Here is a 21,990-nt window from a genome sequence, read left to right on the forward strand (position 1 = left end):
CCATTATAATATTTAAATTTAAGTACCGAAAACTGCTAAAATAGCACTATTTTACACCTTAAAAACCAAATTTTCCCGGGGGAGGATCCCCGGACCCCCCGCTTTAATACGGGGGGGGGGGGGGGGCATGCTTCTTATCAACACCCCCCATACACAAATCCTGGCTACGCCACTGGGCGGAATACTTCAGACAGTTTGTGACGTCATTCCGATACCTACCTACTTAATTCCGCTAGCGAGTGTTCAAAAATAAGGTTTAGCAAATCTCTGTTGGAATTAAGCCATTCCGCTAGTCAGATTATTCCGACAGCGTCAGGAATAGGCCCCCTGAACGCAGGGCCTTATTAACCCTTAGGCTAATTAGGCGGCAGCCTAGGGTGTGAAGATCTTGGTGGGGGGGGGGGGGAAGGGGGCGGGCTGAAATCGTGTCTTCGCATGCACTATTAATCCAGCATCATTGCATCTACCCTAAATATTTCAAGTAGACCGAGACAAAACACTAAAACTAAATGCGCTGTGAACTGAAAAAAGCTCGGGACTCCCTGGTTTTAACAATAAATTTTGAAATTTTAAAAAGCGCGCGTAAAACAAACACTGGCTTGTAACCTGGCGGGGGCGCGTCCTCATAATTAGCTTAGGGCGGTAAGAACTCTTGATCAGTCACTGCCTGAACGTTAAAGATGTGACGTATTGAACTCGTCTGAATTTATTGTTGCTTGTGATGTGATTGTTGGTATGCCGACTTCCGTGGCGTAGTCGGATTCGGATGCACACCGGCTTACGGTGCGAGGGGATGTGGGTTCGAGTCCCGGGTAAGGCATGGGTGTTAATCTATGTTCGGACATTTGATTGATAATATGATAATAAAAACAGTTCACTGCGACTAAGAAAAGGCATTGAGTGCAGGTCGTGGGCGGAAGCTGATTACCATTCGAACAATTAAAAAAAAAAAAAAAAAAAAAAAATGTTGGAATAGAATATATGCACCGTTCATCGATCGTCGTTCAATAGTCAATCATAATTTCATATGAGTGAAAGTGCTTTTGTTTGAAAACCTGATTGTGTAAGCTCATTGTTGCGCAGTTCACTCCAGTGTCGTCGACCTTGTGTGCATCTTGTACTGGATGTTGGGAGCCAATAAGCATTCAACCATTAAAAAAAAAAAAAAAAAAAAAAAAAAAAAAAAAAAAAAAAAAAAAAAAAAAAAAAAAAAAAAAAGTACGGTGGTTGGGTTGCGTGTGCCGTGTAGCGACTGACTTCAAGCAGCGAGCGACCCATAGTATAGCCAAGAATGGGGGTATATTTGGATGTAAACGCCACAACACCGTGTGAAAAATCTGTTATAGATGCAATAACAATTACTGCAGCAGAGAACTGGGCAAATCCTAGTTCCAGTAATGCGTTTGGCAAACTTGCACAAGATGTTATCAACAACTCGAGAAATTATATTGCAGAAATGATCCATGGAAATCCTGAGGATATAATTTTTACTTCTGGTGGAACAGAGGTTTGTATTGTTGCTTTTAATATTAACCTTAACATCTAGCAAATTGGAACTTTTAACTTATGAAATGTTAGTTTATCTAGGAAAGGGCCTTATCCGTAAAACAGTAGATAAGAATACCTATACGATAATGCATTTGTTACTTCCTGACATTTTATAATCATTCTATTAAACTGGATTGCTAGTTAAGTACCTAGTTTACTGATGTAATTTTTGGTTAGGTTGAACAGTAATTCTGTAGCAGAGTAACTTTGTAATAAAAATAAATTGAACATTATTATCTTCCGGACATATTTTCCAATCATTCTCTAAGGAGGTGTGATAGTTCAAGTAGGTAGTTCATAATTTTAATGTGTGGTTAAGTTAGGTTATCTACATTAGAATACTGTAAAATTGTAAGAATAGTTGGTTAGGTTAGCAACATTAAAAGTACTATAATTGATAATTTCTTTATAAGTTACACCTAAAAGATAAAAATAAAATTCATGAATGAAATATCCTAACATGTTATCTAATGATTCTGAAGAAGATAACTGCGATATTTAAAGTAGTTCACTGGTAGTTTACAGTTGTAACAATTACGTTAGCTAGGTCAAATCTAGAACGTGATTCCGGCAAGTGCAGAAACAAAATGTGTAGCAAAAAAAAATTGGGAAAATGAATGATGTCATAAGAGTAGGTGATAGAATCAAATCTAGTAGCTTTTTTGGGGATCAGAGAAGTAGAGAATAATGATGTTTGATTGTTTGGTTCATAGTGGTGGAACATTGCTGTGCAGTTTATAAAGTGTTTGTGCTGTAAATGTGAAATTAATTAATTTTTTTTTGTTTGAATGTGTTGTGCAAAAGGGATGGTGAGATGAGAATTGCTAAATGCTTTGCAGTAAAAGGGGTAATTGTTTATAGTGTGGATGTGAAAGGTGAGTGTTGCAAACATAGAAAAATAATTAATAAGTAAAAAAATGTAATTAATGTACGTTTGCAGGTCATCAGAGTACGAAGTACCTACTTTTCACCGTAACCCAAGCGTCAACCCTTTACAGGGATTTTTTTTTTTAGCATGGAATGAGATGTGGAGCACTGATTTATGTGCTTTAGCATGTAACCTGACATAAAAATGTAATTTTGATTACATTTGATACATGTGTGCGAAGACATTACTATGCGTACGTTCATATGGGCCAAGCGGGTTTTTGGGTATCAAATTGTAGACAATTGTCCCACCTGGTCTAATGTATATTGTGATACCTATACATACTTAAACTAAAAAAATTACAAAGTTTCTTGACAAACATTTTTTTTTTTAATATCTTAAAAGTAGACTACAGTCCCAACCAGTCTACTTTATTTTGCGATACTGGTATTTAACTTGTTTAAAATTGGACTTTTTGAGATAATTTTATTTTTTTTGTATCATTAATTAGACTACAGTCCCACTCGGTATAGTCTATTTTGCTAGTGGAAACGATGCTGCCAAAAGTTTAAAGCTACACAGACATAATTTCTTTGTTAATGAAATATTGGTATTGCTAAATACACCCTCTGGGGTGGGGGGTAGGATTATAATCTGGGTTATGTATGAACAGAGAAAGCATTATATTAAAAAAATGAAATACGTGAAAAATAGTGTGCTTATTGTTCCCCACCCAAAACCCCCCCATTTTCCATGCTTGTCCCACACAAGAATGTAGGGGTAGTAACAGTAGCGTAGCCAGGATTTGTGTATGGGGGGGGGGGGTGTTTAAGAAGCATGGTTCCCTCCCCCCCCTTCCCAATTAAAGCAGGTGGTCCAGGGGTCCTCCCCCGGAAAAATTTTGATTTTAAGGTGTAAAATAGTGCTATTTGAGCAGTTTTCGGTACTTAACTTTAAATATTGTAGGTAATGGTAAAAATATTATTAATTTTTTAATAAAAAAATTATTTGAGTGATGAAGTAAGAAATTAATTAAAGATATTTTAATCAATCCAAGTGCCCTGTCCACGTCCACTCAAAATCATAAATCATGCTCGAAGCTTGACAATACAAAAAAAAAAAGAATAAAAATTGTTGGGTTTTGGCAGAACTGGCCTATTCCTGGACACAATTACTTTAGCTGGAAGAGTTACCCAGTCACCACCTGCTTATAATTACTGCGCTGGTTAAATACAATAGGTGTAAGATATTTGAAAGCTTAGGACCCGTCACGGCATCACAACCTTATAGCTTCTGCTCGCGACAGGTGTAGGGGAAGGGAAGGAGAATCGGTAGGGCTCGCTTACTCTTCCCCTCCAGTGCAGTGGCCGGTGATAGCAGTAAGACACCCAGGCTTTTAGCTAACCGGCTTTCAGATAAAAAAAAAATAATGGCAAGGGGGATGGGGGGGTTAGAACCCCTAACCCCCCCCCTGACTACGCCCTGGGTAGTAATAATGTAAGCAATACCATATTGGGGATATCATCAATAATGTCATGGAATCAGGATTTAGTATAGTTAAATTATGGTGAAATAGGGGGAACAGTTGATTGAGTTGGTAGATGTTGCATGTCTGTAAATCTAGTAAATTCAAATTATGCATTATTTTCTTTACTCCTAATGTTACCCCTTTACACTCCTTAGGGGATGAATTTTGCAATTAAGTAAAATAATATTTTTTAGTTTATTTTTACCATTTAGTTTACATAGAACTTAATTAGTTTCGGAGGTTAGATTTTTTAAAATAAATTAAAACTTACCGCTTTTTCATCCCGTTAAAAGATGAATTTTTATAAATTCAAAAAATAAGCAATACGTAACTTTAGATGCAGGTTTTTTAGTATCTTACTTCTAGTTCTAATTGAATTGGAAGTGTTCCATTTTTTGGTTTCAAAAACACCTGCCTCTTCTACCAGAGTTTGAATAAAGAAAAATGGTAGAACAGTGGTTGGTAATTTTTGTATGTGTATATTAGTACCCAATGTTTTTTTATTGTGCTTGATTAAAATCAAAGTTTAAATAATTTATCTTAAAACAATATTCACCCCTTTTTCACACATTATGACTGGAATTTCGCAAAATGGTAAAATTGTAGATGGTAGTTTTTGCATATTTATTATTGGTAGACAAAATATTTTACTGTGCTTAATAATTTAATTCAGAGATATAAACATTAATCAAAATATAAGTTACTTACCATTTTTTCATTTATAACAGGTTGATTTTAACAAAATATAAAAATTTTGGTTAGAAGTTGTATTAAATAGTGAGATATAATTATTAATCTTAAAAAACATACTTATCTATTCCTTTTTCACACCTTAAGGGTTGAATTTTTCAAAATATAAAAATTATGATTGGTAGTTTTTGATACAAAAAATCATTAATTACACTTAATTAAATACGGAGTTATAATTATTAAACTTTAGATCATACTTACCCCTTATTCATCCCTTAGGGATTAAATTTAAAAAATACAAAAATTTTGGTTGGAAGTTTTTGTATGGTCATTATTGGTTCCCAAAATCATTAATTAAACTTTATAAAATTCGGAGATATAATTATTAATTTTTAAAATATACTTACTCCTTTTTCACCACTTAGGGGTTGAATTTCACAAAATAAAAAATTATGGATGGAAGTCTTTGATGGTCTTTATTGGTACCCAAAATTTTATTATTCATTACTCCTAATTAATTTTGGAGATATAATTATTTCCTTTTAAAACATACTTACCCCTTTTTCACATCTTCAGTCTATATTTTTGTGTAAATAACCATTTGCAATAGTTTTTCCATAATGTCATCCAATATACAGACTTTTTGCCTCAGACAGTTTTATTATTAGTATAGATATTATTCAAAGATTTTGGTACCAACGGGAGGGTTTTCCACATATTTGCAGTGACCATTTTGTCATTTGTACTTTGTTATTTTGTAATTGTCATTGTATTTTGCCTTTTTTCATAAGCGTCGTGCACATAGCGTTTGGTGGGCATGGACAAATATATAAATAAAATAAATAAATATTGTTGATTATAATTAAAAATGAGTCTGTGATATAAAAAAAAGGTTGTAAGTTAATTTGATTCAAGCGAATCAGTCAAAGCCCTTATTTAATATTCAAATTGACTTCACCAGGAAATTTTATATATTCGTTTTATTTGGAGCTTCGCTTGTGATGCAAAGTTAAAACTGATGAAAATATTTAATTTTTTTTTTCTGTGTTGTATATTTTTTGCTTGAATAAAGTTGGTTACTTAAAAAAAAAAAATCAAAAGAAAGTACTCAGTATGAAACTTCAAGAATGTTTTAAACATTTGATTTGATATATTCGATTCGCAGTATCCAAACAGGTCTATTTGAGTCCTAAAAATTGGTTTACCAGCAGTGGCGTAGCAAGCGGCTGGCAGGGGTGCCCCCCCCTCCCCCCCCCCGCCAAGGGCGCCGGCGCAGGGAAGGAGGGGTGGGAGGGGGGGTTTGCCGCCACGACGGTTTCGCGGTTACTGAACCCTCCCTCCACCCCTCTCTTTTAATCCAGAAAGGGCCGCCATTTTCAAGTCCGGCCAGGGACGCCAGTAACCTTAGCCACGCCACTGTTTACCAGGTGTTTGCGAACGCCCTGCAGTGAGCGGGACCTGTGGCATGGTGCACCTGCTTGCCACCCTCCTGGGTCCCCACACGGTCGTCAGGCCGCAGAGGGACGAGCTACGTTCAGTCAGGTGTGATTGCGTGCCGTGTGACAGCCGCCCGTGTGATCTCTCTCCCTCCCAGGCGAACAACACGGTGGTGAAGGGCGTGGTGGAGTACCACAGGGACTGGCGCGCGCGCTCGGGAACGTCGAGCGGCCGGCCGCACGTCATCACCACGAACGTGGAGCACGACTCTGTCGCTCTGCCCATCAGGAACCTCGAGAAGAACGAGCTCATTGGTAGGTGTCCGCCCAGGTTTGCGATGGCGCTTGCAGCATTAGGCCGAGTTTATGAAGTACAGATAATACGACTTCAAAGAAACTGAGGCAATTCAGCAGTTGAAGCGAAGAAAATAAGAAATGACTTTTGCGAATATCTCAACAATTCAGTTTCCTGGAAAAAAATATCTGTTTACATTAGTATAAAATGAAGTTTGTTATCGTCCTTGATATTACTAAGCTTTTCTCATGTTTGTATCTGGCTAATCGTTATTATTATTTTTGTTAATCCCCTCAGAAAAATAAAAGAGGTTTTACTAAAATTTAATATGAATAGAATAAGTACTTGGAAGCTTTTCACTCACCTCCGAACTTTGAGCTTTTGCTGTCTCCAACTGATCTTTAATAAACATCAGATCGCTGTAGTACCCAAACGTTGGGTTGTGGAATGTCTTCCGCCGATACACTTGACCATTTTCGTACTTTCGTTATGTTTGTAGTCCTTGTTGAAGTTGGTGCGTAAAGTGTTATCTTTTTTTTAATTGTTCAACTGAAAAGTTTGGTTTACATTGTTTCAATGCTTTTTTAATAATTCAAGCTTACAAATTCTTATTAATACAATTTAAATTTTAGTATTTGCTTTAACTGCAAAAGTTTAACAAGTGAAAACACAATGTGTTTATAATAAAATCAATATTGTAGCCTTCTAAGTGTCTTTCAAATTTTTGGGAATACTTTGCTCAAAAGATGGACGGCCGAAACTCAAGCAGAAAGTAAAAAAAGTTGTAAGTTTGAGAAATGTTTGCATTGCATTTTTACAGCTAGCATAATTCATAAAGGTTTTTTTTCTAAATTTGGTTATTTAACTAGTTTTTGTCTTGTGCTCATGGTGATTATACCAAGTTTATAGACTTGGCCTTAAGCCACACCATCTTGAATGTTTTAGAACCTTGTCACGCGACTAACAGCTTTGACAGCATGACTACTTTCCCTTAAAAATCGGGGAGGCGTTCATGTAGCCTAGCCTACCAATATTAACACAGCTCTACATTTAAAGGTCAGCTTTGCCAGGCTGGTTAATACTACAAAATTTCCAAGAGTCTCTGTAGGGAAATTGCATGCTGCTTTCTGATTGGTTATAAAAAATATTTCCAATTAAAATGATTACTTTTAACATGGTACTTGTACCTGCTGGATTTCCCAAGTCTTAAGTTTCTAACAAACTGATGAAATACACCCTTGGCAGCAGGAAAACTATTTCACAACTTCCCCTCCCCTCTTCCCTCCCGGTCTGTTTGTGTGTGAGAAATTTCTTCACATTACTGCTGAGCCATAAGTATTTTTAGAATTATTCTAGAAGAAACATTCAGTACCAATGAGAAATGACAATGACCTACAGACAAATATAATGCAAAAATGTATATTAAACCTTATGGTGACCTTTCAACAATTTTACAAAATGAATGCAGACTTTTTAGAATAAGCAAAAAAAAATACCTCGCGGTGCAGATGTGCCTGATGTTAGACGAAACAGGATTATAAAAATATTTCCATTCAGAACCAAGCATACAAACAGAGCAATAAAAGGGCAGAGGTTATGGAATATTACAGTTTTTCTAGCAATTTGGCTAGTTGAAGTGATCTGTATTTAGTTACAAGCAAATTAAACCCAAGTTTTTTTTTATTTTTTTTTATTTTTTAAAAAAAGCAGTTCTTCCAAAAAAAATTGTAATTCATGTTTCAGATGCGACCTTTGTTCCTGTTGGTAGGGACGGATGTCTGAAGGTGGAGGATCTCGTTGAGCAGATAAGACCCACAACCTGTCTTGTGTCTGTGATGATGGCCAACAATGAGACTGGTGTCATCATGCCCGTAGAAACTATAGGCAGGTAACATGTGTACACAATTTCTAAATTTTTTATGATAAAAATTTTTTCACCATCATAAACTTTAAAAAAATTATTTTCTAGGCTTTATAACAAGTAGCGCATGTGTAACACTGAAAAATGCCTTTTATTTATTATCATATCAGTTTTAATTACAGTAGCAGGGTCTCACACATTATATAAAAAAAAATTTTGTTTGTATTATGGTAAACATTTTTCTTTGTATTTTTTTCGTGAAACGTACATTTATGTATTACGAGAAAACTGCCCCAGCTATGCAGGTAAAATAACAATTATTTGCTGAGTGCATAACTTAGCATTTTAATGTATGTATGTTGATGTTGGTTATGTGACGTAACTCATTACAGGTATGTACATCAGTGTTAATGTAAATTTTCGAAGACTGGTACAAAAGAAAATTCCTTGTCTTCTGCTGTTTTTGCAGCGTAAACACCATAATGTTTGTAATAAATTGATTCCTGTTGCAGGTACCAGCTTTTTTTTCCCTATAAAATATAAATGGTAAATAGTAGTTATTTAAAGAATAGAACCGGAAATTACTTAGGTTTTCTTGCCAGATAAAAATGAATGTGTTAGTGAGAAGTATGTACTACAAGAGCTAGTACTTGTACCCTGTATGTACTGAATTTCATAAACATTTCATTTAATGTAGTAGTTTGTCGAAATTTATGGTAAAGAAAAATAAGCAATACCATGAAGTCTGTATTGTGGAACTTGTTTTAAATTTGACAGCTCTCAAAAGTTTCATCCATCACATTGAACATCAATATAGGTTTAGCAGGAACACCAAAGAAAAATTATTATAATACATCATTATTTAAAACGATCTGTAATAAGCTGTCTGTAGAAAAAAAAAAATACAGATGACCTTTATGTTCAAAAAAATGTATGCCATCACGTTGCACTTTGGTTGTTATCTCTTAAAAAAAATCATTATGGATAATTAGCTCCCAAGTGGGCCTGTGCAGATATTAGTTTTTTGATGTGAAGCGAATAATCAAGTTGAATGTTTAAACTATTTGCAAAGTCGAATAAATTTGTGAATATAATTCTTAGCGAAGCTGTATTACACTTATTTGATAAAATGCAGGATTTGAGTAAAAACAAAAAAATTAAATATTTATAATGTTGAAATTAACCGATTGGGCCCTGTCTATAATATTTAATAAAAATTATAAAATAACCTTGCATAATATTATTATTGAACATTCATAAAATTAAATGGAGTGCCATCTTTTAATTTTTTTAAAGTTTTTTTACTTTATTGAAGCAAAATATATATACAACAACAAAAAAACAATATTTTCATGAGCGAATCTTAGGCTTCCAATGATTTAAAGTTTTGCAAGAAAAGCAAAGCTTCATATCAGACATGAAGCTTTTCATCGCAATCAAATAAAACAATTAGCGAACTTCCTGGTGAAGTCAAATCTGATATTGAAAAGAGCTTTGATTGATTCACTTAGTCGAAGCTTCGCTTTAATGAAAACTGACAGTCGCTGTTGACTCTGAGTGAACTTAAAATGCCGGCAGCACATTAAGTGACCTAGCAGGCAAGGTCAACAGCCAGAATCCACCTGGAAACAATCAATCGGAATGTGAGCGGCTTGATTGGTGCCGGATTACAAAATGTGTGTGCGCGTGTGTGCACACGCACATGTTCAATACACATTTGCACGCACGTACATGCTCAATATGTGTAGTTGTCTGGAATTGCACAGTACCATCATGTGTGTATTTCAGACGGATATTCGAGGTGAACAACGAAAGGAAGTCGAAAGACCTCATTCCTATACTTTTCCACTCGGATGCGGCTCAGGCAGTCGGCAAGATTCCCGTTGATGTCCAAGTTTTGAATGTGGATTACTTGACAATTGTTGGTCACAAGGTATCTGATGTGTTATTTAAATGTGTCTAGTTACTACCTGTTTTTTTTTTTAGATTAGAGTAGTTAAAAGATATTCTACATTACAAAACTAAAAATTGAAATGTATGTTTAGTGTTTTGTTCCATGGTTAAAGAGGAATGAGATATAATTCCTTTAAAATGTTTCTTTGTTTTTTTACTTAATTTTTAATATCATTGATGTGATTTATCTCTTTCCTATGCCCCTCGATGAAGAGTAATTACACAGTTTATCTCTATCTGTCCTATCTTATCAAAAGAGTGTAACAGTGACAGAATATAATGCTGGTGAACAACAGTGTCTGGAAAAAAAAATCAGCTGACTCATGACAATATCTGCTTTGTATCTTACCCACAAACAGACAAAGGAGTAAATCTTCCAGGATTAGTACCTGAGCTGTCTCATTTCTTACCTGCTGTGGCCCAGGTGCTTGCAGGCTGGGAAAATCTTCAAAACCTCTAAAACACAGGGAATATGACATCTTAGTTGCAAGATATTATCAGTAATTTTTCATGGTATTTAGTATTCTATAGTTTTAAAATCAGTAGGCCTATATATTCCAATCATGAATTTGTGTGCCATTAAACATCTGTATCACTTAACATTTAGCCTACAGACCAGAGTGTATTAATTATAAGCACAGTTAGTTAAATATGTACTCAAGTCTTTACGTCAGATCACGGTCAATATAGTATTTGTTTCATACTTTCATGTGACACATACATTCGTTTTTTTTTCCTTCCCTCAGACTGGCATTGTTGATGGAAATGATAACAGTGAAAACTGTATATTATACAGGAAAATATTTTTAAGTGAATTCTGGATGTTATGTGTGTTTGTTGAAATGTGTTTCGATAATAATGTGTACAGTAGTGTATCTGTTATCTTGCAAGATGGCCCACCGAAACAGGGGAAATAATGTTGGGTGAAACAGGTAAAACCCGGGGAGATTGGATAAAGAAAGAGTGAAAACCCTGATGGTAGCTGTGTTAATTAATAGCTTTATTAAAAGTGTATTGGTGCCAAATGCAGGGCCATCATGAAAAACCAACGTCCGGGCAAATTATATTGTTGCTCCCATCCCCATTACTTAGTGTAAAACTTTTAAACTTTTTTAACCCCACTATTTAAAAAAAAAATAACGCATGTAACTCTGTACTTGTGATAGAAGTGAAATTTCTTTGGCAATTCAAACCTCAACTTGTAAGTAAATCTTAAGGGGTAAAACAGCCGAGAGAGAGAGAGAGAGAAAGAAGGCAGTTTTTTTTTTTAAATAACACAGACCGGAGTTTTTTGGCTTTCATTTCTTTTTCAAGTATTTAAGAAACCTAACTTTTTTTTTGTATTTAATATAAATTTGATCAAAATAAAAATAAATTAATAAACATGAATTAAAATTATTACTCCAAAATAACTGCTCAGCATATCGATAATTATTGATTAATAATGATTAATTAACAATAAATATTACTCACTGTTGAAATACTGTGCTTGTTACTGTTTCTTCAAACAATTCTGCCATTTGGAACATGTCAAATCTCTGAGCAATATATAAAATTCATAACAGGTAGTGCTAGAATAGTCTAAACAGTGCTATCTACGCTGCTGGTTGAACAAGGAGGAACGCGAGCGCTCTGGTAGCATTAAATTCAAGGCATTCACAGCTGACTGTATAAGATACCTATATCGATTTTCTGAAAAAAAAAACACATGCTCACACTCTCTGACTAATTCTTTCGTTCAACTATCTTTCTCGATTCTATTTTTTTTTTTTTTTTTTTTTGGATGGGGGATGAATCATTGCGCATATAGGAAAACAAAAACAAGCCTAGCAACGTATATAGCATAGTACTCTTTACATATCTCTTGGGCCAAGTAAATACCTATTCTCTGTCCTTTTCGCTTCAGAACAATTAATGTTTCACGAAAAAGTTGCATTAAAATTTGGCCTTGAAATTTTACTCTCACCGTACCGAAAAAAGAATTTACTTCAAAAATATAACTACTGTGAACATTACTATGGCCATTATTGTAAGATTGACATGCGCAATATGTAATGCGACAACTAGCAAAAGAACCTGTGCAGACATCTATTTCAATAATCCGAGAAGGCTCCTTTTGTTTCTTGTGACATTGTAGCATAACTTGTAAGGTTTCCAGTGAAATGTATCAGTACATAATAATCAGTGGCGTAGCCAGGATTTGTGTATGGGGGGTGTTAAAGCAGGTGGTCCGGGGATCCTCCCCCGGGAGAATTTGGATTTTAAGGTGTAAAGTAGTGCTATTTTTTAGCAGTTTTCGGTACTTAAATTTAAATATTGTAATGGTAATAATATTTTATTAATTTTAATATGAAATTTGTTTGAGTGATGAATAAGATATTAATTAATGATTTGGTGCTAAGCAGGGGGGAGGGGGGGGGGAGGGTTGAACCCCTGATAATACGCCCCTGATAATAGACTTGAAAGAGTGTTGAGTTGTTTCTCCCGCGCTGCAGTTCTACGGGCCTCGCATCGGGTGCCTGTATGCGCGCGGGCTGGGCGCGCGCACGCCCGTCTACCCCCTGATGCATGGCGGAGGCCAGGAGGGCGGCTACCGGCCGGGCACGGAGAACACCCCCATGGTCGCCGGGCTCGGCGAGGCGGCGAGGCTGGTCCGGCTGCGTCTCGGGGACCACTCCCGGGCCATGGCGAGCGCCAGGGACTACCTGGAGGGGAGACTGACCGCAAGTGAACACTCGAACTTGCAGTAGAGCCGCGTTTAACCGAGCTTCGACTAGCTGAGGTTCCGTATTTTTCAAGCCCATTTAAAGCCGGTAAAGACTGTCAAAACTTTTGCTGGAAGATTTATAAAATAATATGACCATTGTCGAAAGCCTAAGGAAAGATTAACCTCAAAGAGGCCATTTACTAGTTGGGAAAAAGCAGAATAAAAGCTGGAAAAACACCACCTCAAAAATGATACCACTAGGACAGTTGATCTGTGTTATACGAGACACTGCTGTATTTGTAAGTTGAGCTAATAGTTCCTTTTGGTAGAAGGTACCATACCTTTCTTTTATATATATATTTTTTTTAAATATTGAAGATATTACTTTACATACACACAAAATTAAAGTGTCCAGAACTAATGGTGGTTTAAGTTTTGACCCTTTTGTATTATCGACGGCAAATGTTGCAGTGAGACTGTAAGTTTTCTCAGGGGACTCCTGTTCCCCGAAACCCACTCACGATTAACAGGATGTTAAGCCTTAATGCATCCATCCATTCATTCATTCTAAATCAAGTCCAAATAAATCCAGAAAGAAAATGTTGTAGTCGAGCTCCGGAAAGTTAGATTACATTCGCGGCAATTTTAAGGTTGATTCAATGTTTTAATTGATAAAATCAATTTTGATTTTTTTTTTAATTATTTTTTTTTTATGTGACAATGTGTAACAAATCAATGAAAGCCGGCTGCACGCACAAAAAAGTGTCCCGTTATGCACATAGTCCCATTACACACATAGTCCCATTTCACTGTGTCCCGTTACGCTCATTTTATATTGCTCTTTGCTAACCTGAACCTCCTAGCATTGCGACTGAGTCCGTGGCATAATTCTGTTTTCATGCATTTCAATGTAACATTTTCATTGCTCTTTGCTAACCCGTTCCTACTAGCATTGCTGCAGAGTCCGTGGCACAAATATATTATTTTTGACTGCATCTTGGTGTTGGGTAAGCCATTTTCCTACACATCATCCTTGAAACACTCCCATTCATTTCCTACTTTTCCTACCATCGTCCTATCCTTAACAGAATAACACAGATTGGAAGAAGTTAAATAGCAAACATGTATAAAATTTATAGTTAAAATAATCTGTTTGTTAAAGTAATAAACATATTTGAATTAATGAGTGCAAATAAAAGTAAATTAATAATTAAATTGCAGATTTCATTTCAATAAAAATGTTTCAATTTTATTCATAAAAGTATGCAATCATTTCATCAATTTTTTTTGCTATGACGTCGTCACGTTAAACTATTGTCCGTAAACCGACTTTGCAGGCAACCAATTTTTTTTTTTTTTTGAAACGTCATTGTGAAGGTAGCGACGCGGCGTCGACGGGGAGTGTTTGTTCGGCAGGAGGTGTTCGGGGCGGGGCAGGTGCGGTTCAACTGTTCGTCGGCCGGCAGGCTGCCCAACACCTGCAGCGTGTCGTTTGTCAGCAGCGCCCTGCCCGGCCACCAGATCCTCGCCGGCTGCCCGGAGGTGACGGCCAGCGTGGGGGCGGCCTGCCACACCCAGGACAAGCCCTCGGGTGAGCGTTCGACACGGCTCCCGCATGCGTGTGTGCATGGACGGTCTCCGGGTAAAAGGCAACAGGTCAAGAATTCACTTTTTTTTGCAGGAGAAACAAAAAAAAAACTCTTAGATTAAAAATTGAATTTAAATACTTAAATTTTTATTGCATCATTCTTTTATTTACCAACATAGTTGCCAATGATTCAAAATGCATTACATATTCTAAGTATACTTAAGAGTTTAAGTGACTTGTTGACTAAAAATCACCAAAAATGTGACTTGTTACCTTTTACCCGGAGACCGTCCATATATATATATATTTATTTATTTATTTGTTTATTTACTTCAATGAATTTTCAAATCAAATGTATTATAAAGCTATTCATGAATATTTTTTTATCAGTTTTTTTTATCACACTTCACAGAAATTCAAGAAAAAATTGATACCAAGTACAGGAAAAGAACATGAGATAAATGTATACATGGAACCATAATAAAGCTGTGTAAAATTAAAAAAAAAAAAAAAAAAAAATGCATGGCAATTAATTTGCACTTAAACCAGTAAAATCTTAAAGTTTATTATTAGAAATTTTAAACCATATTACATATAAAAGAAAAGTATTTATAATGTTTGCAGAAATTAAATCTAAATTTCTTAGTAAATCGTATTAGGTTCATATGTGTTACATTTTTTTTTTTTCAATTAATTTCTTTGTGGGCAAGTCCCACTTGGTATATCTATTGGTAGAGATGTACGAACCTGCAAATTTTTAAGTCGAGTCGAGTCGAGTCGAATTATACAATAATTAGTTCGAGTCGATTCGAGTCGAGTTTGTAGATCATAAATTCAAGTCGAGTCGATTCGAGTCTGAATTTTTATTTGAATCTTTGACACTTAAGTTGAGCTTAAATATTTTCACTTTACTGCTAAGAGTCCTTAGACTGGCCCACGTAATCAAATATATTTAAAATACAAGTATTAATACAAATAATTCATTTAGAATAAATTCTTGACTGATATAATACAATTCAATAATTGAGGTATAGAGCATAGAAAAAAGTATTTTTTGAATTTTTAAATTTTATTTAACAAATATTGCCCAACTATGAAAATTAAAAAAATTTGATATCTCCTAAAGTATTTGGAATTTCTTATATCTGCCGGCTTTAATGAAAAGAGGAATTTTAAGAGCATATAATTAAAGTATTTTCAGAATTTTTAAATTTTATTTAACAAATATCGCCCAACTATGAAAATTAAAAAATTCGATATCTCATAAAGTATTTGGAATTTCTTATATCTGCCGGCTTTAATGAAAAGAGGAATTTAAAGAGCATATAATTAAAGTATTTTCAGAATTTTTAAATTTTATTTAACAAATATCGCCCAACTATGAAAATTAAAAAATTCGATATCTCATAAAGTATTTGGAATTTCTTATATCTGCCGGCTTTAATGAAAAGAGGAATTTAAAGAGCATATAATTAAAGTATTTTAAGTTTTTAACATTTTTTTTCGCAAATACCGCTCAACTACATATTTACCTTATTTTGGACCGAACGAGTTAGCTGCGGCCTGCAGCATTCAGGAGTCAATAAAAAAATGAATATAATTTAGGCTTGTTGGCGCGAAGGTTAGGTTACGTTTCACACAATCATTAGAACATTTTTGAAAACTTTCACTTATGGGAAGTGTAAGGCCGTGCTACAATTAACGCAACATTACAATAAACGTTCCCATAACAAATATAATACATTTAAAGATTATTGCTACAACACTAACGCCGTTACGTTGCCGGCCAATCGCAAGCTGGCACTTCCAACCAATCCATGCTTTTGTATTTGTATTAAATAGTTACACTTTATAAAATACTTTATACTTCATAATTAATTTTAACTTGCCACTTAATTTGGATAGCAAACAATTATACAAAATGCACTCTCGCCGAACGTAATAGTGTAAACAAACACGGAAAAAAAATTCATGTTCGCCACCCTACACTTCCTAAAATTAGTGGAGCACAGTTGTTTTTTTTAACTGCCATTTCGTGATTGGTGGCGTATCAGTCGCAAACATGCGCTCTGTAACACAAATATAACGCTACCGTTAATTTATTATTGTAACGTTGCGCCGATTGTAGCACGGATTTACTAAAAAAAAAAGTAATATTTGGGCCGATATTAAGATTATAAAATTTAATTTGTGTTTTGTTTATTAAAAATGTGTTCGTCTTCTTTGCTATGTGGTCACACCTGTTAAGTTGGCAATATGTAAAACTAAAATATAAATAATATGGCAGATTGTCGTCATTGTTTTTAAGTACGTGTTTCGGTCTTACGTACGTATTTTTAGTGTCGGCTGAAGTCACGTAAGGAGATATTAAGAATTGTAATTCAATTTTATTATATTTTATCATCGAGTTTTATCCAATTTCCTTTCGAGTTTCGCCCCGTCGAGTAAAATAAACTCGAATGCCGAGCCGAGCCGAGCTGATGCTACTCGCTCGACTCGACTCGACTTTTCGAGTCTCGGCCCATCACTATCTATTGGTAATGGGAATAAAGAATGGCTTGACTGATATTTATGGACACCGAGTTGATAGCCAAGAGGTTTGGAGCCTACTATAATCTTGAAGGATCCCTCACCTTAAGTCTTCGGTTAATATTTTTGTGCATTATGTTTGTTTATAAAATATAACGACAGTGTGTTTTTCAACAAATACGAAATTAAATTTTTTTTGTACTTATTTTACTTAAATACCGTAACAGTCTAATTTCTATTCCCCAGACATATTGATTGCTTCTGGAGTGTCACCCAGTGTGGCTAGAAGCACAATTCGTCTAAGCGTGGGAAGAACTACCTCCAAAGGAGACGTAGATACTGCTGTTTCTGCCTTGAAGAGAGCCATGGATCAGTTGGTCACAAGGCCGCTAGGAGCATAGCATAAAATGGCCGAATCCTAATCTCTTGTTCCTATGCATTAACAAACTATCCTTTTTTTCCATCCTGCCTGGAGACTCTGCCATTTCCCACAAGATCACTTCCAAACAAAAACCACGCTGTACTTTGCAAATAGAAGAACATGGCTTTGAAATAAAGTACGTGTTTCTAAGTTGGTAACATATCTACACTTTTAAAAAACTCAGAAACACATACATACAGAACAACTTTCCCATGATTCTTTTATAGTCATGTTCTTTTCCTTGCAGTGCATAGTGCTGTTTTTTAAAGAAATATTGTGAGAAATCACTGAATCGTGTCAAATGGTTGATCTTCATGTAAGAGTGACTTTTAGCAATTTATTAAGTTAAATACTCAATGAAAGATAACGCTTACAATGAGCGGAGGATTTTAAGTCTGGCCTTAGTAATTTCAGTATTTCAAGGTTTCTTAAAATCACTCCATGCAAATGCTTATTGACTTCTATGTTTGTGTTTTTTACATCTCTTTCGTGGAACTGAAAAGTTTTGTTTCAAAAAAATGTTTACCCAGTAAAAAATAATTTTAAAAAAACAGCAGTAAAGTTTTTTTTATATTTCATATCAAAGACATTATTATGTTACCTTATTTGCTACTGTGATTATTTATGTTGGAATTTTTTTTTTACGTTATACTTTGGAATTATATTAATGATTTGAAAGATCTTTTGTTTTACATGTTCTAGACTACAGCCATGTTGAATTAGCAATTTTATAACTTTATTGAACATCAATTTAGTTTTAACTCAATACCTGAGAAAACTTAACATTTTATGCAATGGTTTTAAAACAAGATTTAATAAGCTGCTCTACACCTACTTAAAATAAATGTGTGCGCAGAGTCCACATAATAACATAAGAATGCAGGTATGATCGTAAATTGAAAGAAAAAGATTCAAAGTTAATGTTTTCAAATATATTTTACAAGAAATTTGTTACTTAATTGGACAAAAACATGATTCAATTATGGTAACTAATTTCTCAGAACTGTCGGTGTCTATCATAATGACAATTGGCTTATGCTAGCTAAAATATGACACAAACATTTAGGATGTTTTACGTTATAAATTCCTATAAAATGCAGCATCAATTGTTGTACCCAACCTTGTGGCTGGGGTATTAAGTTAATTGCACAAATAAATAAATTCTAGATACTTTAAATAAAATGACAGATATATGGTAGTGTCAATCGTTAGCCGTTACGGAAACTTAGGAGTAGACAAACACAAGCAGCATTACGAGATTTCCATAGTTTATCACCGCTGCCGTCTCCCCTTCCTGCCGTTACAACTAGCATAATCCTTAAAAAAAAATGTTTGTAATATTTGATGTTTCATGGCATTCTAGTTCTTGATATATTCTAGAATCCAGAACAGTATTTTTTATGGCATTTATGTTAAAAAATTTTTGTCAAAATGTGTATATGTATGCAATGGAAACAAACTGTTACCTAATTTTGCTTACTTGAATGATGAATTGGTATTGCCAGGTTTGTGATTTTGGTTCCTAGGCTTGTGTGTAGTCCCTAATTACATGCAGGCCTTGTAAGTTAACTACTGATGTACCTACAACTATGTAGTAGTTACCTAAATAGGTTTTGCATTGTTATTTATTTTTATCCTTTTGTACTCCTGCACAAATTCTTTCTAGTCAGAAGAAATGCATTTTCAGTAAGTCACTATTTACTGTATATTTCTATTTTTTGTTGGTCTTCTTCAGGTTCAATTAAGCTCTTTCTCTAGGGTTTCTAAAAATTCTTGTTTTATGGGACCAGACTTTACTAACTTGTATATAGACTGATTTTCAATAAAAACAGCTTTGAGTAACAAATTTTTTATTGTAAATTATTTAATAACAATATTAAAACATGTTTTGAAATTGTTTGTGAAATAAAGTAAAAAAATAAAAGACAATTTTTCAAGTTTTTGTGTTTTTTCTTTAATCACCAATTTTATAGGTCATGTTCCTATTGTAGGCTTACCTCAAAACAAACAGTTGACACCAAATGCAAGTATATTTATTAACGAGTGTGAATTATATTGATTGTCCTTTGTTTAATTTGCCAGACGTAATGTTTTGAGCAGTTACTAGGCTGATGCAATATGTAATTAAATGATGATTGGGTCAAATTTATTTTTCCTCAAATCCTAATCTCGAATTGAACTCTTAAAAGAGTGCCTCAAATCTAGAGCCGGGAATAAAATGATATATATGAACAAAACACAGAAATGGAAGTTTTCTAAAAATGTTAAACACATAAATTTTTAAAATTAAAATAAGCATTTTTTTTTTATATTTAGTAGTCAAACAATTTTTTTTGTAAAAAGTATTCCCAGCAGTTCTAAACAAACATTCCCAGAGCATTGCAGCTGGTGACAAACATTGTATTGTTAGCTTCTGTGACTAGCGAAAGGGAAATGGAAAACCTGGAAAGGTGTGGGAATTTCTCAGGTATTCAGAGAATATTTTGAGTGACTAGGTTAATAAAAAAAAAGTTAAAAGTTATTGAGCCAGTTTCTTCACCCTTTCCAACCCATACCTATGTGATACAAGATATTTCCTCCCATTCCGTTTTGCTCCTAAGTATGCACGTATATCGGCACTTTGACCACGCGCATTGACTTCAGTGATATCGACGGTAGTGCGATAAAAATATTTATAGTTGCCAGTTTCAATAGTGAAGTGTGAACTTAACTACTAATCACCATTTGATATTTGAATTTTTTATAGTTATTGGCAACTAAATAGTACTACGTAATGGTTAGGGGAATTTATTTTTCCAAACCTGGAATCTTCAGGAAATTTTTTTCTCAGGTTGGCTAGCCACCTTGGTAATGATGGGTGCTTATTTTTAAATTTCTGTATTTACTTGCCTAAATTATTTTTATTCAAATCTTTATCCTAAAATATCAAATCTCTTGAACAGTGAATATTTTTGGTGGGATTAAAGTATTTTACTGGCCCATCCCTAGTATTAACTCCGGTATCTATCCCTGAAACTACTCTTCAATGCTAAGTGGCCAGCTAAAGCAAAGTTGACAACTTCTAGGCTTAAGGGTTACCGTGAGCAGTCTATTAATTTATACAAAGTGTAAAAAAGCAATATTCAAGAAGCATGTGAAAATATTTGAGTCAAAATTTCTCACTCACTTTTAACTAGATGGCATCATTATAATATCTGCAATTATTAAAGTGTTAATATGTACACCACTGTTTCCTCTTTCTGTTCTGTAATTCCCATTAATAAAAAACCTGTGAAAATGTTTAGAAATGTAGGAGTGTATGTTCAAGATAATGTTACATAAATAAGATTGTGAGTCATTGCAATAACTACTGTTAGTAAGGGGTTGCATTATGTACCCCTTTGAATTTAAATCCCATTGAGCCTGTGTACTTGTCTATTGTTCACATGTTTAAACAGACATTTTTTTTGTATTTATTTGAGTTTCTGAACATAACTATACCTCAGATCTCTTACATCAATATTGTGATTTTTTTTTACCCCATTTAAGCAGTAGGTGACATAAGTGATGGCTACTGCATCCTTTCACTTTTTTTTTTTTTTTTCACAGAGATGCTATTTTTGAACCTTTCAAGGTTGTCTAAATTTGAACTGGTTTAAAACTTTGCAAGTCCCCACATTGGAGAGAAGCAGCACAGAGTCTTGGATTCCTAGCTCCAGGTAGAGTGTGATAAACATATTCTTAAACCACATTAGCGAAAGACTGATATACGCACGGTATACATTAAACGTACTGTACCTCAGATGAAGTGATGAAAACAACACAGGGTCATGTTTGACATCATGTTGTTCAACCCAGAAATAGGTTATGTGTAGGAACAAGATTTTATGGTACAATTAGTAGGGCAAATTCATTTTTGAAACGTGATTTCGGGGTTATTGTTTTTATTTTTATATATTGGCTTTATTTGTTAAAAAAAACAACATATTATTCAACAAATATGAAACTAAAAATATTTCTTAGTATTTATTTCACCAAAATATTTTCATTTTGATTGACACGTGGTGCACTTTGAAAGTAAACGCGCAAGTATTAAGCATGTTTTGTACAGTATATACTAAGAAAAATAACAATAGATCAGCAAAGTTTTGTGGGTTTTAAATATGTTTCATCATTAATGTAAAAACATGTTACTAATGTAAGTGATGTAAGATTAAACAATTTAATATTAATTTTTTTTTCTTACTCCATTGAGCATCATATATTCTGATACAAAATTCATGCTAAATAAATTACATTCAATGAGTTTAACATGTTAAATGATAAATGTTTTGTCAAATTGCTCATTGATTTCATGTTTTTAGTTACAATTTGGTGCTGCTAAATGGTATATTAACTTTCATTTGACATGCTGCACGGTATTATTGCGATTTTATCGTAATTAACCATATAATCTTGTCCCTAATTAATGTGAGCTGATTGTGGTTAAGACTGGGTGATAATGCTGTGTGTGAAAAATGTGATTTCTTTGCAGAAAATGGAATTGCGGACTGTTGTGATCTCAAAGTTGATGATACAGTGAAATGT

At 34.4% G+C, this 21,990-nt stretch overlaps 1 protein-coding gene across 4 annotated transcripts; it reads left to right on the forward strand.

Annotated features, from left to right (window-relative positions):
* Positions 1-1,095: 1,095 nt before the first annotated feature.
* LOC134536926 (selenocysteine lyase-like) lies at positions 1,096-21,100 on the forward strand. Of its 4 annotated transcripts, none has more exons than XM_063377024.1 (7): positions 1,096-1,507; positions 6,229-6,385; positions 8,109-8,253; positions 10,015-10,159; positions 12,675-12,906; positions 14,303-14,477; positions 17,250-19,364. In XM_063377024.1, the coding sequence occupies exons 1-7, from the start codon at positions 1,292-1,294 to the stop codon at positions 17,287-17,289; spliced, it is 1,110 nt and encodes a 369-aa protein (XP_063233094.1). In that variant the 5' UTR covers positions 1,096-1,291; the 3' UTR covers positions 17,290-19,364. The 4 variants fall into 4 exon arrangements, with proteins under 4 accessions (XP_063233094.1, XP_063233093.1, XP_063233092.1 ...); XM_063377023.1 differs by lacking the exon at positions 17,250-19,364 and adding an exon at positions 21,013-21,100 and having other exon boundaries at positions 1,230-1,507; XM_063377022.1 differs by lacking the exon at positions 17,250-19,364 and adding an exon at positions 21,013-21,100 and having other exon boundaries at positions 1,230-1,507; positions 12,675-12,902.
* The last annotated feature ends 890 nt before the right edge of the window (positions 21,101-21,990 follow it).

Source organism: Bacillus rossius, chromosome 11, assembly GCF_032445375.1.
Source record: "Bacillus rossius redtenbacheri isolate Brsri chromosome 11, Brsri_v3, whole genome shotgun sequence".
NCBI classification, from domain to species: Eukaryota; Metazoa; Arthropoda; class Insecta; order Phasmatodea; family Bacillidae; genus Bacillus; species Bacillus rossius.

Bases quoted from the DNA above. Each gene is read 5' to 3' on its own strand.
- LOC134536926 (XM_063377021.1), top strand. From the start codon at position 1,292: ATGGGGGTATATTTGGATGTAAACGCCACAACACCGTGTGAAAAATCT. The intron at 10,160-12,674 runs GTATCTGATGTG...CCCGCGCTGCAG, and splicing joins TGACAATTGTTGGTCACAAG to TTCTACGGGCCTCGCATCGG. The intron at 12,903-14,302 runs GCAAGTGAACAC...TTTGTTCGGCAG, and splicing joins ACCTGGAGGGGAGACTGACC to GAGGTGTTCGGGGCGGGGCA.